Source organism: Diorhabda sublineata, chromosome 5, assembly GCF_026230105.1.
Source record: "Diorhabda sublineata isolate icDioSubl1.1 chromosome 5, icDioSubl1.1, whole genome shotgun sequence".
NCBI classification, from domain to species: domain Eukaryota; kingdom Metazoa; phylum Arthropoda; class Insecta; order Coleoptera; family Chrysomelidae; genus Diorhabda; species Diorhabda sublineata.
Window position 1 is genome coordinate 24,328,851 of NC_079478.1, and position 15,326 is coordinate 24,344,176.

At 30.7% G+C, this 15,326-nt stretch overlaps 1 protein-coding gene across 1 annotated transcript in view; it reads left to right on the plus strand.

The window, feature by feature from the left end:
- The first annotated feature begins 4,046 nt into the window (after window positions 1-4,046).
- LOC130443739 (sodium- and chloride-dependent GABA transporter ine) overlaps window positions 4,047-15,326 on the plus strand; it is a 61,327-nt gene continuing 50,047 nt past the window's right edge. The window contains exon 1 of the mRNA XM_056778515.1: window positions 4,047-4,817. Within this exon, the coding sequence (XP_056634493.1) occupies window positions 4,270-4,817 (548 nt within the window). The 5' untranslated portion in view covers window positions 4,047-4,269. The remainder of the gene's footprint in view (window positions 4,818-15,326) is intronic.

Here is a 15,326-nt window from a genome sequence, read left to right on the forward strand (position 1 = left end):
AAACAAATGACAACTATTATATATTTATATATAAGTTTCAGAAAAAAATGTATTCATTTGAAATATTTACTAGTCATCTCAAATTATGAGATTTTCTTCTGACAAAAACTGACAACAAATTTCTTGTATGACTATATCATTTTTATTGACATCAACCATTATACAGTGCTTTTCAGATAAAAGTATCCACCTTTAATAACTTTTGTAATACTGGTATTTAGAAAAAATCCAAAAACACGTCAATTTATGTTTGAAGGGGCAAGCATTATGGCTTATTTAAACTTACTGGAAAAGCCACCCCCTCACCCCTAGCAGCATCCCCTTTATTTTTTTAAATTACTTGTCATATTTTTTATGTAAAATTTGGATACTCCTCTTTGAGCTGATTTCAAAAATGTATAATACTTGTAGGTTAAAGTGGTTAGTTTATGAGATAAACAATTTTTCTTTTAAGAGCACAAATTTTACTTATTATTTACTTTCACCTTATTTGCCTGTACTAAAATGGGTTGTACAACAGTTCAAACTCTTTAATCTTTTTAACTGTGCTATTTATTCTACTTAAAAAATCCAAACAACAAAAAACTCTACTTTTTATTAAAGTTTGACATTGTCAACTAGAATTTGTAGTCACTATTGATAGTGTAATTTGATACATTATTTATTTTGTTTCTCTGAAATGGTTTACTCTTTGCAAGAAAGAATTGAAATTGTAGGTTTATACTATCAAAATAATAATTGTGCAAGAGCTGCTGCTAGAATATTTAACGAATTACATGACGGAAGACATGCAACTCATAAGTATGTAATTCAACTGATGGAGAAATTTACCACAACAGGGTCTGTTTGCAATAAAGTGCATAAGCGAGAGGGACTCGTAAATAACGAAGCAATCCAAGTGGCAATTTTAGGGCAAGTCAGCTTAGAGGCTCAACAACCCCAATCGTTGTCAACAATAAGTAGAGCGATCGGTGTTTCATCTTCTACAGTTTTCCGAGTTCTACATAAATTCAAGTACCACCCATACAAAGTTAAGTTGGTGCACGAGTTGAATGAAGATGATTTTGATCGTAGTCTAGAGTTTTGAGAATCAATGACGCAAATTATCAATAACAATCCACAATTGTTAAACAATATTTGCTTTTCTGATGAATGCTCATGGTCATTAAATGGCTTAGTAAGTAGGCATAATTGTAGATATTGGGCTGAAAGTGATCCACATATTATGCGTGAATTCCATACACAACATCCCCAAAAGTTAAACGTTTGGTGTGGTATCCTAGGTGACCACATTGTCGGACCTTTCTTCATTAACGGAAATTTAAATGATGAATCATATCTTGAGTTACTCAGGGAAGGGGTTGACCCACGTATTACAACAATAATAGAAAATGATGATAACTTTTCCGAAGATTTACTGGTATTTCAACAAGACGGAGCTCCCCTACACTATGCTATGCCTGTCCGACAATTTTTAAACGAAACATTCCCCGCTCGTTGGATAGGTAGAAGGGGGCAGATGATGGAGTGGCCACCTAGGTCACCGGATTTAACACCCCTAGACTTCTTTTTATGGGAGTATTTAAAAACAAAAGTTTATGCTACCCAACCAGAATCTCTGGATGATTTACGAGAGAGGATAGAAAATGAATGTCGACAATTAAATCCAGCCGTATTAAGCAATGTCAGAGATGCATTTCAAAATAGATTATACCATTGTGTGGAAGTGAATGGTACTCATTTTGAACACTTATTGTAACTTCATAATAAATAGCACAGTTAAAAAGATTAAAGAGTTTAAACTGTTGTACAACCCATTTTAGTACAGGCAAATAAGGTGAAAGTAAATAATAAGTAAAATTTGTGCTCTTAAAAGAAAAATTGTTTATCTCATAAACTAACCACTTTAACCTACAAGTATTATACATTTTTGAAATCAGCTCAAAGAGGAGTATCCAAATTTTACATAAAAAATATGAAAAGTAATTTAAAAAAATAAAGGGGATGCTGCTAGGGGTGAGGGGGTGGCTTTTCCAGTAAGTTTAAATATGCCATAATGCTTGCCCCTTCTAACATAAATTGACGTGTTTTTGGGTTTTTTCTAAATACCAGTATTACAAAAGTTATTAAAGGTGGATACTTTTATCTGAAAAGCACTGTATATTAGTCTGTAAAAAACCCAGTGTTGCAGAATTAACTATAATTTTATAAAAAATTTCTAGATAACCACCCATTCGATTTGACTAATTTTATCACAGATTTCAATTCGATGATTATTGTAATTTTTATTGAGAAATAATTAGAAATTCAGATGTTTTCCTTGTGGCAGTGATAAAGGTGGTTATAAAACCTATATTTGTTGAATCAAATTATAGCCCTATTATAACTGAACATTTTTTGTGTTTGTTTCACAGTTATATGATAATGACAACGGATTTTCCAGAGGCGCATATTTAATCGAGACATACTTTACAAGAATGAATCACAGTCAATGGTGCGATTTAGTTCTATATATATATATATATATATATATATATATATATATATATATATATATATATATATATATATATATATATATATATATATATAGTGAAGAGAAAGTTGTACTTTGTCCGTATATCTGATGGTACTGTTTTATCTAATTAGTTCATAACATGTATAATGGACTTTATCGAAAAAGTAACAATAGGACGAGAAACAGAACAAATTATACTTAAAAAAGGCCATACTATAATAGAAGTAGATTCTGTACATTCATCATTAGAACATTACTTCAAAGTGTTATGCCCGCCGAATAATATGTAAGCAGAATGAGACAGGCGAGATCTACATAGCCTTATGTGATAAACAATGTGGATTACTCTACTTTTCTTTAAACTTTGAGAGCCTTCCAAAACATTTTTTGGTAGTCTCTTCCAAACTCAATCATAGCGGTAAATGGCTCCAACGTGGACCAATTCATAATACCAATCCTCCAAAGAAATTGTACAAGGAAATCGAAAAGTCAAAGTGAAATGAATTGCTGTGACATTTAAAAAAAATAAATTCTACAATATTCGTGTGAAATAATTAATAACCATTATTATTATGCTTGAGGAAGATTGTCGATTCTGTTATTCATAAACTTCATTGAATTTCTTGATTTATTTCATAAAAATAAGAAATGATTTCATTGTAATACTTTCTCATGCTTCTTTAGTTTCCAAAAGCAGCTTTGTGCAAGTAAAAAACATCCAAAATTCGCTAAGTGCTCACCAAATAATAAAATATTTTCCATACAAAACATCCGATTTTTAATTAGAATAATGCTTTGAAAAATAAAACATCAATAATTTTTTTAATTCCTCATTCCTTATTTGTATATTGGAAATTAAATAATTTGGTAATAACGTTATTTGTGTACCCTTAAAATAATGGTACGTAGCGGCTTTTGGAGGCGCAACGACGATTTATTTTTACTTGAACTTATCTATATTACCCAGCAATGCAGCTCTGGTTTTCGTTTATGTTCGATATATTATTGTCAACATACGTACAAGAACTTCAGATTGTGAAATGCTGCTCTTACCGGCAATTACATCAAATTATTTCCTCACGAAGCAACAGTGCTAATCATTTTCTTTAGGTGCTCTCAGAAATTAACCAATTTAATAACTAAATCATATTTTTTATAGTTTTCCAAATGTATCTACTATTCGAATTGAATGAATCAATTCATATTAGACTAATTTTAAACTCAAATCTATTTTTATTCATACACCACTCGTTTTAATAAAATCTCCATTTATTGTTCTTTTCGGTTTTAAATTTTTGTCAGCTTTTCCTGTTCGGTATTTCATATACTATAAATTGGTTCTCTTTTCCAGTTACTAATATAAATATCACAAATTTAATAATTTTAAAACTCCTCATGTCAACCGACCATTAAACTTTTTTTACACTTTTACATCAATAAATCATTCCAAAATCTGAAATCGCAGATAACGTTAAACAATATTACAATATGTAGTATAGTATAATAGTATAAAAAGAGTGGGACATTCCTTGCATTTTATAATGAACAGTTGAATTGTAATCAGTCTCGCCGCAACCACGGTTCAAAAAGCACGCCGTGACTGTTTATACCTTTCGCCGAGAGCGATGTGCGCGATTCTAAAATACAAAATTAGGTTATAACTTAACTTATCTATACTCGAGTGATATCATGCCATTTAAAAGTGAAACCTAGAATATGAATGCGTAACTCTTAACAAATTTGACATAGAAATGCCTGAAAACAACCTTCTACAAAAAGCAAATAAAATGGAGGATTGCGGATTGGTAATGAAAGAAATAAAACCAAACAATACGATAATGAAGAGAATGTTGAAGAGTGAAATAGAAGTTATACCAGTTGTGGAAGAAACGGAAGAAAACGACTGTGATATAGAACCTGTAGAAGCAGTACATAAAGAAATTAAAGAACCTTTAGAACGTAAATTGCCGTCGCCGGCTGGGTCTCTGCGTAAAGCTTCTAGAACGCACCATTCCGATATATCTAATCACAGTTTCAACTCCATTCCTTCCCATCAAAGTAGTCCTAATTTCAAAAGAAATAACAGTATTAGATCTTTGAAAAATTACTACCATTTAATGAATGATTTGGGTCAAAAACCTCCAAGCAGTGAGTCAGGAATTGTTTCAAAATCATCTGATGCAGCATCGCTGAGGTCATGGTCATCTGTATGTATGGGGTCTACGGATGGAAAGAAAATGATTGTGAGAAGAGTACCAACATCACCCGTAGAGTTGTTTAATATTGTTAATCCTCCAACGTAAGTTAATATCTATTACTTGAGTTAGTTAAAAAAAAAATACTTATGAATCTACCCACCAGTCACAACAAGACTTAAAATAATAATATGTACAAGATTTTTGTAAAAACTTACATTAAGTAACTGTGATATATAAAAATGCGCGTTATAAGGTTTGTTATCGGAATTTACACGGTATGATTTGATTACTACAAGGTTTCGTAAGTACGTTGTAACAAATCTACATATTCGAAAAGTTGACTGACACAAATTTGTTTGTATCATCGATTCAATAATTATTTATGGACTAGTTTACAAATGTAATATGTTTACTCATATGACGCTTATCAGTTGACGGTTTAGATCAATCCGAATATTTGTGAAAAAAATAGTTATTCTTTTTTCAATTTAATTTGTTCCAGTTAATAGCTTTTCGTTGAATTTTGCAACAGTTGAATTATAATGCTTTCTTCTCAATTTCTAAAAAATTCTTATTGCTAACAACTATTAAACAATCCAAACAAGATCATTTGAATGTTGAACATAGTACTATTATTCAATACCGTTATGGAAAGTGCGAATCCATCTGTACAATATATTGGGAAACGTTTTGCATTTCGAAGTTTTGTTTTAGATATGCGTTTCCCGATTGTTTTATTAAATTCACAGTATTTTTTTTTCAATTTTTGGTACTTACGTATGTTTTCTTGTGCTTTTTTCTTATCGGGTTTTCTTATATAAACGGAAAATTTTAAGCTTGTGACGTAGCTAAGTACATTTTAAAATTATCTATTATTTTTGAAATTCAAAGTATTTCCCAGGTGAAATTGGAAACTTTCATTCTTAAAGTGTGCATGAATATTTAAGTTTTAAAATTTCTGATAAAATTTTTGGTTGCAAAAACGCTTTTACCATCAAAATTAATTGTAAAAAATTCGAATTAAACGTATAAAAGGTGCAACAAATGATATCTTTAAATATTATTTTAGTATACACATTCAAGAATAGAGGCATATTTCGTATAGTTTTCCTTTCAGTTGTGAAACTGTCGACGTTAATTTATCCCCGCTCAATTTTAGTGATTAACAATACGCATTAAATTATATTGAACGTGGAAAAGCATAGCAGTGAAGCGATCATGGTGCACATCGGTTTTTTCTCAATAAAGTGAGCCCCTGTTCTTGTGGAAGACGATAAATTGTTCACACATGTACATGACCCGCTTAATGGTAAACATATTTGTTAGTTAGTCAAATTGTCTATATTATGTATTGATGATAAACTTGATTAAATATAAGTTCTTTCTCTTCTACGTTCAAATCGATAAATAACTCGTAATTTCTTCAAAATTAGAAAGTTCACTGAATTACATGGTGCTTTTATGAATTACATGCTTAGTAATTTTTTCAGAACGAATTTATTCGATTGAAAACGGTTGTTTATCAGTAGAGAAATTTTGTGCGCATTACGACATACTATACATATCGAACCAAAAGTCAATGTGTCAACGTCAGAAAATAATAGTTTGAACAGTTGGAGGAAGTTTATCGTTTATGTACTATAAATGAGCAGTATAATATAGCTATAGCTATAGCTATAAATGATTTTATAGTTTATAGCTTTTTCGTTCTTATGAATGTAAACAATTTCTAAAAATTCTCTTTTTCCTGTATTAGATTCGGTTCCAAGTATTTTTGAATCTTTATAATTGAATTTGTTTTTTTTTGATACGTTAATGCAGTTTTATTTTTTTATCGTATGTATGACCTTTTAGACTATTTTCTAAATACTGAGATGTCTTCTCTATGTAGACAGTGTCACAATTAGTACGTTACTAGATATATAATATTATTTCTTTTATTTTTTGATGTTAGGTTTTAGTTCAGTGAAATATTTGGATAATGTATTATGTCCTTTATCGAAATAATTTGACAGTTGTTGGGAAAGTCCTTGTACATATGGTAAGGAGAAATGTTTTATGTCTGATGTTTCGTTTCTGTTTTGTTTTTTAATTGATTATAGTATATCTGTTTATTCTTTTCTTGAATATATGTTTATGATTTTTTCCGGATAATTTTTTTCTTTTAATGCAGTTTTTACTTTTTGAATAGTTAAGCATCTAAATTCAGGATCTGGATTTATTATCACTGATCTTTTTTGTGACATTGGATGACACGAATCGAAGTTCAAATATCTTAGTACCTAGATGGTTTCGTGTATCATTCTGGATTTCTACTATTCACAATTACAACTCCTCTGAAGAGCGTGATGTTAATCGACCCTTTTGTCCATCTTTATATTTTTTTTCAAATTTTTTTATTAAAACTTTTTGAGCTCATACGTTGATTTCGATTTTATTTTATCTTGACGTTTCGCTTCTGACCAGAGTTATAATGAAAAAATGTTATATAAACTCGACAAAATGTGAAATATAATTTTTGTTAGAATCGTTTTTTAAAAATGTCAAAAAGTAATATCAGAAAATGACAGATAAGAGTAATATTAGATATCAGATAGATATCTTGGGTGTTTGTTACTGAATCATGGAAAAACTGCAGAAGGGATTTGGATAATGTTGGGCACACAGATAGTTCTTAGACTACTTATCTTCTTCTATTTCAATTTTTAGAAAATTCCGCCGTAAGGATACTTCTGATAGCATCAGAAATACCCGATAATGAAATTTACTGTTGAAATTCTATTTAAATCTGATCTTGATAAACATTTAATTTTCCATAGAGGTCGATTCAATCCCAATTGACTACAATCACTGTAGAAATACACCAAAAATCAAAAACATTCCTTTAGGGTGTGTTTTAGTAAGATATCAATCCATAACTTCATTATTATGCGAATTTTTCACAAAAGTTATCGAGAAAAAGTGGAGGCAATGACATGCTTCTTATCTCTACAATATACTGATAACTACAAATTGGATGGTTGGACCGCAGCTGCGTCACAAAGCAAATACACGATTTTTAATTATTATTTATAGTATTAAATAATATTTCAATCATTTATGTTATTGTTCTACAAGCAATGTGTTAATTGCATGATCAGAATTGGTGGTTCATGAATGTTTGGGGTGGTATCGTAGAGTACCATGTAATTTGACCACATATAACGGCTGCGTGAATTGTGCTGTGTAAATTTTCCATCTAATATGGACACACAAAAACCACTTGTTTCTTAATCTTCTTGATTTTAGGTCTTTTCTGTTTCATAATTAGTTTTTTAAATAATTTTTGAGAGATAGATAAAATTGACGTTTCGACTTTTCTTTCTTTAGCAAAATATATTTTTTTAAAATTTTTTTAAGATACAGCAAAAAAATAAATAGAAACCTTAATTTTCACACCTCTACGATTAACTCCTATTTTTTCATCGCGATTTTTTTTGTTATTTTCAATAATTTCCTTTAATTATGATTTTTTTCACAATTCAATATGATCTTACGCCTTAGCCGGTAGATAACCAATCAATTATTAATCGATCAGTTATCCCCGCCAGATGTCTACCACTGTCATCCAGAAACGTCATGAAGTTGAGATGAAAACGAAGCCGTTCTCCTGTCTTACTCACTATACAGTCTTCAGCCATTTTTTTGGTTTTATTTGTGAAACGATCGTAGCAGTGATTGTTATACGTATTAATTTTTTTTGCAACTATCATGTTAATTTTACTCTCAACGTAAATTTCTGTGATATTTATTGGTTCGAATGTAAATGATAATCATTTTTATAGGCTAGGTCGTTATAAGTAAAGTTAAAATTTATAGGTTAGGTGAGGTTATTTCTTTCAAAATCTAAAAGATATGGATAAATTACACTAAGGTGATTAAAATCAGTTTTGGGCCATCTATGTAGTTTCTAACAATAGACATTTTTTTTAGTTTTTCTCAGTCAAAACTTCTCAAAACTAGCAAATTCATAATTTATATTGTGTCCTTCACGATAGACATAAATCGCTAATGAACGAATTTTTCAGTGCAATAATTATTTATTCACAATTTATTTACAACTGATAAAGACACTTTTAGTTCTCAGTTAATTAAGCGATCTCATGTAACACGTGTTGTGAGCTCCCGCATTCATCCGCCGAAGTTTTCTCTAAACAACTGTTGGATATTGGTGATGGGGAAGTTGCTGTATATGAAAATACTGGATGCATAAAATTACAGACGGACTTCTGCACAATCATCATCATATATAGGAAAACTATAAGTGGCTGACAGAAAGAGCGATTTTTGCAGCAAATAATGTGGACGTTAATGGATTAAATTTAAAGATACAACAGTTGTTGCCTGGGGACTTGGTGTCATACAAATTCATCGATGCAGTTTGCGATACCAACGAAAGTGTTAATTATCCAATAGAGTTTTTAAATTCATTGGATTCGCCAGGCATGAGGCATGTCACCATACCATTTACAATTGAAGGTTGGATCTCCGATCATTCTGCTTCGCAAATTAAACTTACCACGGCTGTGTATTGGCACACGATTAGTCATTAAATAATTAATGAAAAACCTTATTGAAGTCATCATTTTGAATGGAAAATTCCAAGGCGAAAATGTGCTGCTGCCACGAATCCCTATAATTCCTACATGTTAACTAACAGTTATAAAAGGTTATCTACGTGACTCACCACTATCAGTATCTTATCTGTAAATGGACACAAGTGATCAATTTGCTCAAGCGGTCACCCGTTAGATATTTTCACCAAAAAAATTATTTTCGATGTTGTATTTTTTTTTGGTTCGAAGAAAGAATTTTGCCAAGAAGATGTTTTATAGATGTTGATAATTTTAAATGATGGTATTTCTATGATGTGTTTCAAAGAGTAAATTATCCAGTCAGTTTGAGTTCAAAGTTTGCAAAGGGGCCGTTCATAAAATACGTTCGCACTTAAGGGGGGGGGGGGTGGTCTCTTGCTGAGTGTGACAAATAGTGACAAGGGGGGACGGCGGTTGTATGACAATGTGACGTTCGCTGCTCATTAAAATATTTTCAATAAGTATTTTTTTGATTGTTTTTATTTTTAAATTTTCATCATGACAAAAAGTCATTTATTTTCTATTTTATAGTAAATATATCGACTTTCAAACGTATCCAGTTTTATTACTATAAATTATAACTTAATATATTTATTTTTGTTTATTTTTCGACATGAGCGCTGGCTCTGCGGGTTTAGCCTTTTGACTTGGCTCTAGGGGCATTGTGATCGGTCACAATAAATGGTTTTTTTTGTTTTTCCGATACTTAAAAGAGTAACGTTTCCACGCACTCTGTGCTCTCACCGTAGTAACAAATGACAATACTGTTTCTCATGGTTTTATTATTATATAATTTCTTCATTCGTCATTTAGTGGTGAACTAATTCGGACGCTTTTTTTATATTTCTCAATTTAATACTTTTTATTACGTGAACTACTTCACCAAAATTTATAACTCTTGAATTCAATAGTCGAAATATTTATATATATATATATATATATATATATATATATATATATATATATATATATATATATATGTATATATATATAAAAAATGACATCGATAAGAGGTTAACTTTATCAAAACTTATTTAACACGGATAAAAAATCAATGATCGTTCAAGAAAATATTAACAAGATTTGGAATGATCTGAAACAAGAATACAAAAGTGATGGCAAGCAATTTGAAGTGAATATTCAAAATATCATTGAATCTTTAAATCAAAAGATAACTCAAAACAAAGTAAAAAATTTACAAGTCTTAAGGTAAGTCAAAAACTTTTTTTTGTACCTAGTTTATATATTTACTGTTATCGGGGTTATATCAATATTATTCGCGGTATATATTATTTCATTATCCTGAATAATTTCTATATATGTAGATATATACTGTAAACTAGCCTGTATAAGCCTCTATTTTATTGAATCAATTTTATTAATCCATATTTATAATCAATTTTTTGTTTTTCTAGCCACAAAATACAGTCAAAGATGGGCCTAAAGCGTCAACGAGTAAAGAAGATCTTCCATCACAAAAACCAGTCTCTACTGAAAATATCTTGCCTTGTCAAGAACAAATGTGCAGTTCAACTACACCCGACTAAGATGAGAGCAAAAAAAATTTCAGTTATGGAATCAAGTTTAAATTCATTACTTTTGCAAAGAGATTCTGGAGTGTCTACAGCTGGACTTGATAAAGAAATAAAAAAACTAAAAGACAAAATAGAAACTGAAAAAAAAATCTCTCAAGCGTAAACAATTAGCTCAACAAATATCATCGAAATCGCGTGCAATAGTAAAAAGGAAGCTTGAGGATGTTTGTCTTGAGCATCCGGATGTAGCAGAAAAATTAAAAATAGGAAGCAATCCAGGTCGGCCGAGCTTAGAAGAGGATCAACCAGCTTTATTGCAAACGATCATAAAAATTGCTATCTTTGATAGCTCTGCTGACGAAAGACGTAGAACTGAGACAGTAAGAAGCTGTAAAAATTTAGATCAGTTACACGAACAATTAAAAACTTTAGGTTTTTCCAGTGAAATTAATTCGTGCTCAAAATGACTTGAAGAGAAAACATATTGACACTGAGTTTGCTACAGCTTCAATTAGATATTTAGAGAGTCTTGCTTCTTTTCTTGGACCTAATGAAGTATTTTTTTTTCAAAACAAGCACCATTATTGATGCATATGCAATATAGGTTTTCTCTTCCAGACCATGACTGGGTAGTGGCTGCTGGACATAAATTGATACCATCTGTATACGCGGGTACTGTTATTGAACCGAATGGTTTTGGAAATCCTTCAAAAGTAACTTATTCAGGACCAACATTTATAGCTATTCGAAATGGCAAACATTATAGTTCGACAGCCAAGACACATTCTGATGATTTCAAAAAAATTTGTGAACTGGAGTCATTTAAAAGTTTGGCCTACAACAACATTGCATCGCCAAACCCTGTAGTGATCATTTCTGCTGATGGGGGTCCTGACGAAAATCCTCGCTATGAAAAAGTAATATTCTATGCTATCCACCATTTTCGTGATTTTAATTTAGATGCTTTATTTGTTGTTACAAATGCACCAGGCAGGTTTGTTTACAATCGTGTGGAAAGGAGAATGGCTCCATTAAGTCATGAGCTTGCTGGCTTGATTTTGCCTTACGAGCATTATGGGTCGCATTTAGATTCTTACGGTAAAACTGTAGATAAAGATTTGGAGAAAAAAAACTTTAAATATGCAGGGACAACTTTAGCTAGTGTTTGGAAGTCATTAAAAGTCGATGGTTATGATGTAGATGCAGAGTATATTGCACCAAAGGAAGATAATAGTGATGATGCACAAATATTAATTAATGATTGGTACTGTAAACATGTTCGTGAATCACAATACTTATTACAAATTTTGAAATGCTCAGACAAAGACTGCTGCGGCCAAACTAGAGGTAGTTTGAGAAGTTTACTTTCAAACGGATTTTTGCCTCCACCAATTAAATTACAACAAACTTAAAACGGATTAAAGGTATCTCAAGTGAATTCTGCAGATGGTAAATATCTTAATTTATTTGCTCGCCTTGCAGTGAAACTTCAGCGTGAAGCTGAAGATTTTCAACAAATTCCTTACGATTGGTTTTGTCCGTCAATTCACGATAAATTATCAAGCAGAGCATGCGAAGAATGTAGTCTATATCACACATCTAATAAAACTCTACTACAGCATTTAAAAAATTTACATCCAAAACGAAAAAGAAAATATGAAGTAGTTTGACGCATACAACCAACTCGCATCGCAGCTGGACGAGCTCGAGAACTATTATGCGTATTAGGAGATGAAAAAGATGGCACGGAAAATGCAGAATGGATAGATGATTATAAAGTGGAAGGTGCGTTCACAGAATCCTTGGACTTCTGATTAATAAAAATATCATTTATTTATTTGTTATGAAAGATATTTATTATATTTTATTATAAAAACTGAATGAATATTTAAATTTTCAAAATTTGTGTACTAAAGTGTACTAAAGGGGGGAGGTTAGTTAGTTTGTCACGATATTTATAGCGGGGGATCACAGAAAGCGTGACATAGCGTGACAATGGGGGGAGGGGGTCAGAAAAAACTGATTTTAGCGTGAAGTATTTTATGAACGGCCCCAAAGCAGTATTTGGGAATTTCAATTAACCTATAAATGTTATGTTGGATAATATTTTGTCGAACTAGCTAATAATCAGTTATTGATAACTTGATAATAACTTTGCATCGTTTTCTCACAAATGCTGCGCAATTAGTTTTAGAAAAATTAGAAGCAAGTTACAAAAAAATTTTTCTACACCTTAGAAATGGTTTTAATTCTGTCATATTTGTTTGTACTATTACCTATCTCAATTGTTTCATTTGAAAATTCACGGTAATATTTTGTTTCTCCATTCAAATAAACAAACAAGAACTATTTCCAATTTGATAGCGCGGCTGAGTGATAGCACTCCGTAAGGATAAGAAGTTGATAAATGATTATAAATACGAACGCTGATACACTTCAGGTCTGAAACTATTTTTCATACAAAGATAACAGTTAACCTTTTGATAAGCATCTCACAAATTACAGCTCCAAGTGAAGCGATATTCTCTTGCCTTTGAAGCTATTTTCAAAAATTCCCATAAAATGAAATTCCCCAAACAGTTCATATACTTTCAAGGTAAAGGATATTCGACGGTTTGTTGTTCGTTTTGTTTAACAATGGAAGTATAACATCTGGATGTGCAAGGAATGAAAAAGGAAGATAATAAAGTTTCGTTTAGTTATATATGATCTCCTAGGTATTTGTGGGTAGCTATGATTTAATAACCTTTAGTCCAACCACTACTTTTAATCTTACTAATATATAAATATATATCTATATTGAAAACTAACTAGAAAAATCACATCAAATCTCCATTCATTCAAACATGAATATAATATGAAAATCATAATTACTCAAGTTTATGATATTATAAATTCTATTGTTGTTACCTCTCACAGCAAGCAATTGATGATTAAACATTATTTTTATCCATAAAAATGACTTGCTATTGAAAATTGGAATTGATAAAGCGTTACTTGTGAAACAACTGTCTATAGTTCAAAGCAACATCTAATATGCGTGATTTATACAAAAAATCTCCAGAAACACCCAATAATGCATGCTGAAGTTAATGCGAAACAAAAAGTAATTTAAACATCTCTTAAATAATAATAACAATACGGAAAAATGTTTTACATCAACTTCATATATATTTTAAAAACTAAATTTCAACAATCTTAAATCTAATATTCATATATTTGTATTTTTATATATATTGAACAAAATGTCTTCCAAATAAACTCCTATTTAATTATTTTCTTTGAAATTATGAAATTGATGTAATTTATTTTTTAAATAAAAACTTTCAAAAATCCTGACTGTTTGTTTAATGCAGGATAAGACCAATAAATTTGTTCAAGGTTATCACATTTAACAAGTGTAATTCTATGAATATAACGTGTGGTATTGCATTATTACTTCTGATTCAACGGAAATATTAAAGTATTATGATACATTATTTGATTAACACAAAATCGTATCATTACAATACGAGGGTTGCTACTCAAGTTTTGAGATAGACAAACAGAAACAAATATTTATAATTATATATGACTTCATTGTTTTTTTTAAATATTTTCCTTTCAGATAAATATACTTTTGCATGCGCTTGAACCAATTGTAGAAGCGCATTAACCGCTTCTTCAGGTGCAATTTATTTTTAATATGAAGGAATACGAAGAAATCATTAGATGCCAAGCAAGGACTGGACTGTACGGCGGGTGATCCATCAATCCGATAATTGTTCAAACAGGTTTTTGTTTGAACTAATGTGTGTGAGAGCTCGATTTGTCGTGGTGGAGAATGATTCTTCTGCGATTGATTCCATGATTTTTTCGAACTCTTGTGGCAAACAAATGTTGATGTACCATTTAGAATTTATCTTGCAATATGAGTTCACGCATAGCGTCGATGTTTTCTGTCAAAACAGCCGAGTTTGTACATATATTTATGATAATAAATGTTCTTGATTTTAGGTCTCTCTGTTTTAAAATTAATCATATGTAATTTTGAAAAAATGTAACAAGACATCAATCATTTGATGACATAAGTAAAAAAAGCAAATTATTATGTCATACTTAGTTGGATCCATATGGAAAATTTTTTATTAGTCGTTTTAGGAAAAAAAGTTATTCCTGATAAAAAGTTCAGCATGGTCCAAAAGTTAAAATGTAACCATCAGATATCAATTTTTTAAAGCAGTATACGAGGTTTGTAAAAAAATTTCAATTTTGTGCAAGAGTAAAGTTTCTTTATTTTTCACAATTCAGAAAAATGTTATGAAGTGAAGTTTACTACTGTTTAAGTAACCCCATAAAAAGTCAAGGGGAGTCAAATCAGCAGACTTAGGAGGCCAAAAAATATCTGAATACCTGTGAATCACCTTCCCATTAAACATGTTTTCAAGGAGTACTTCAACGT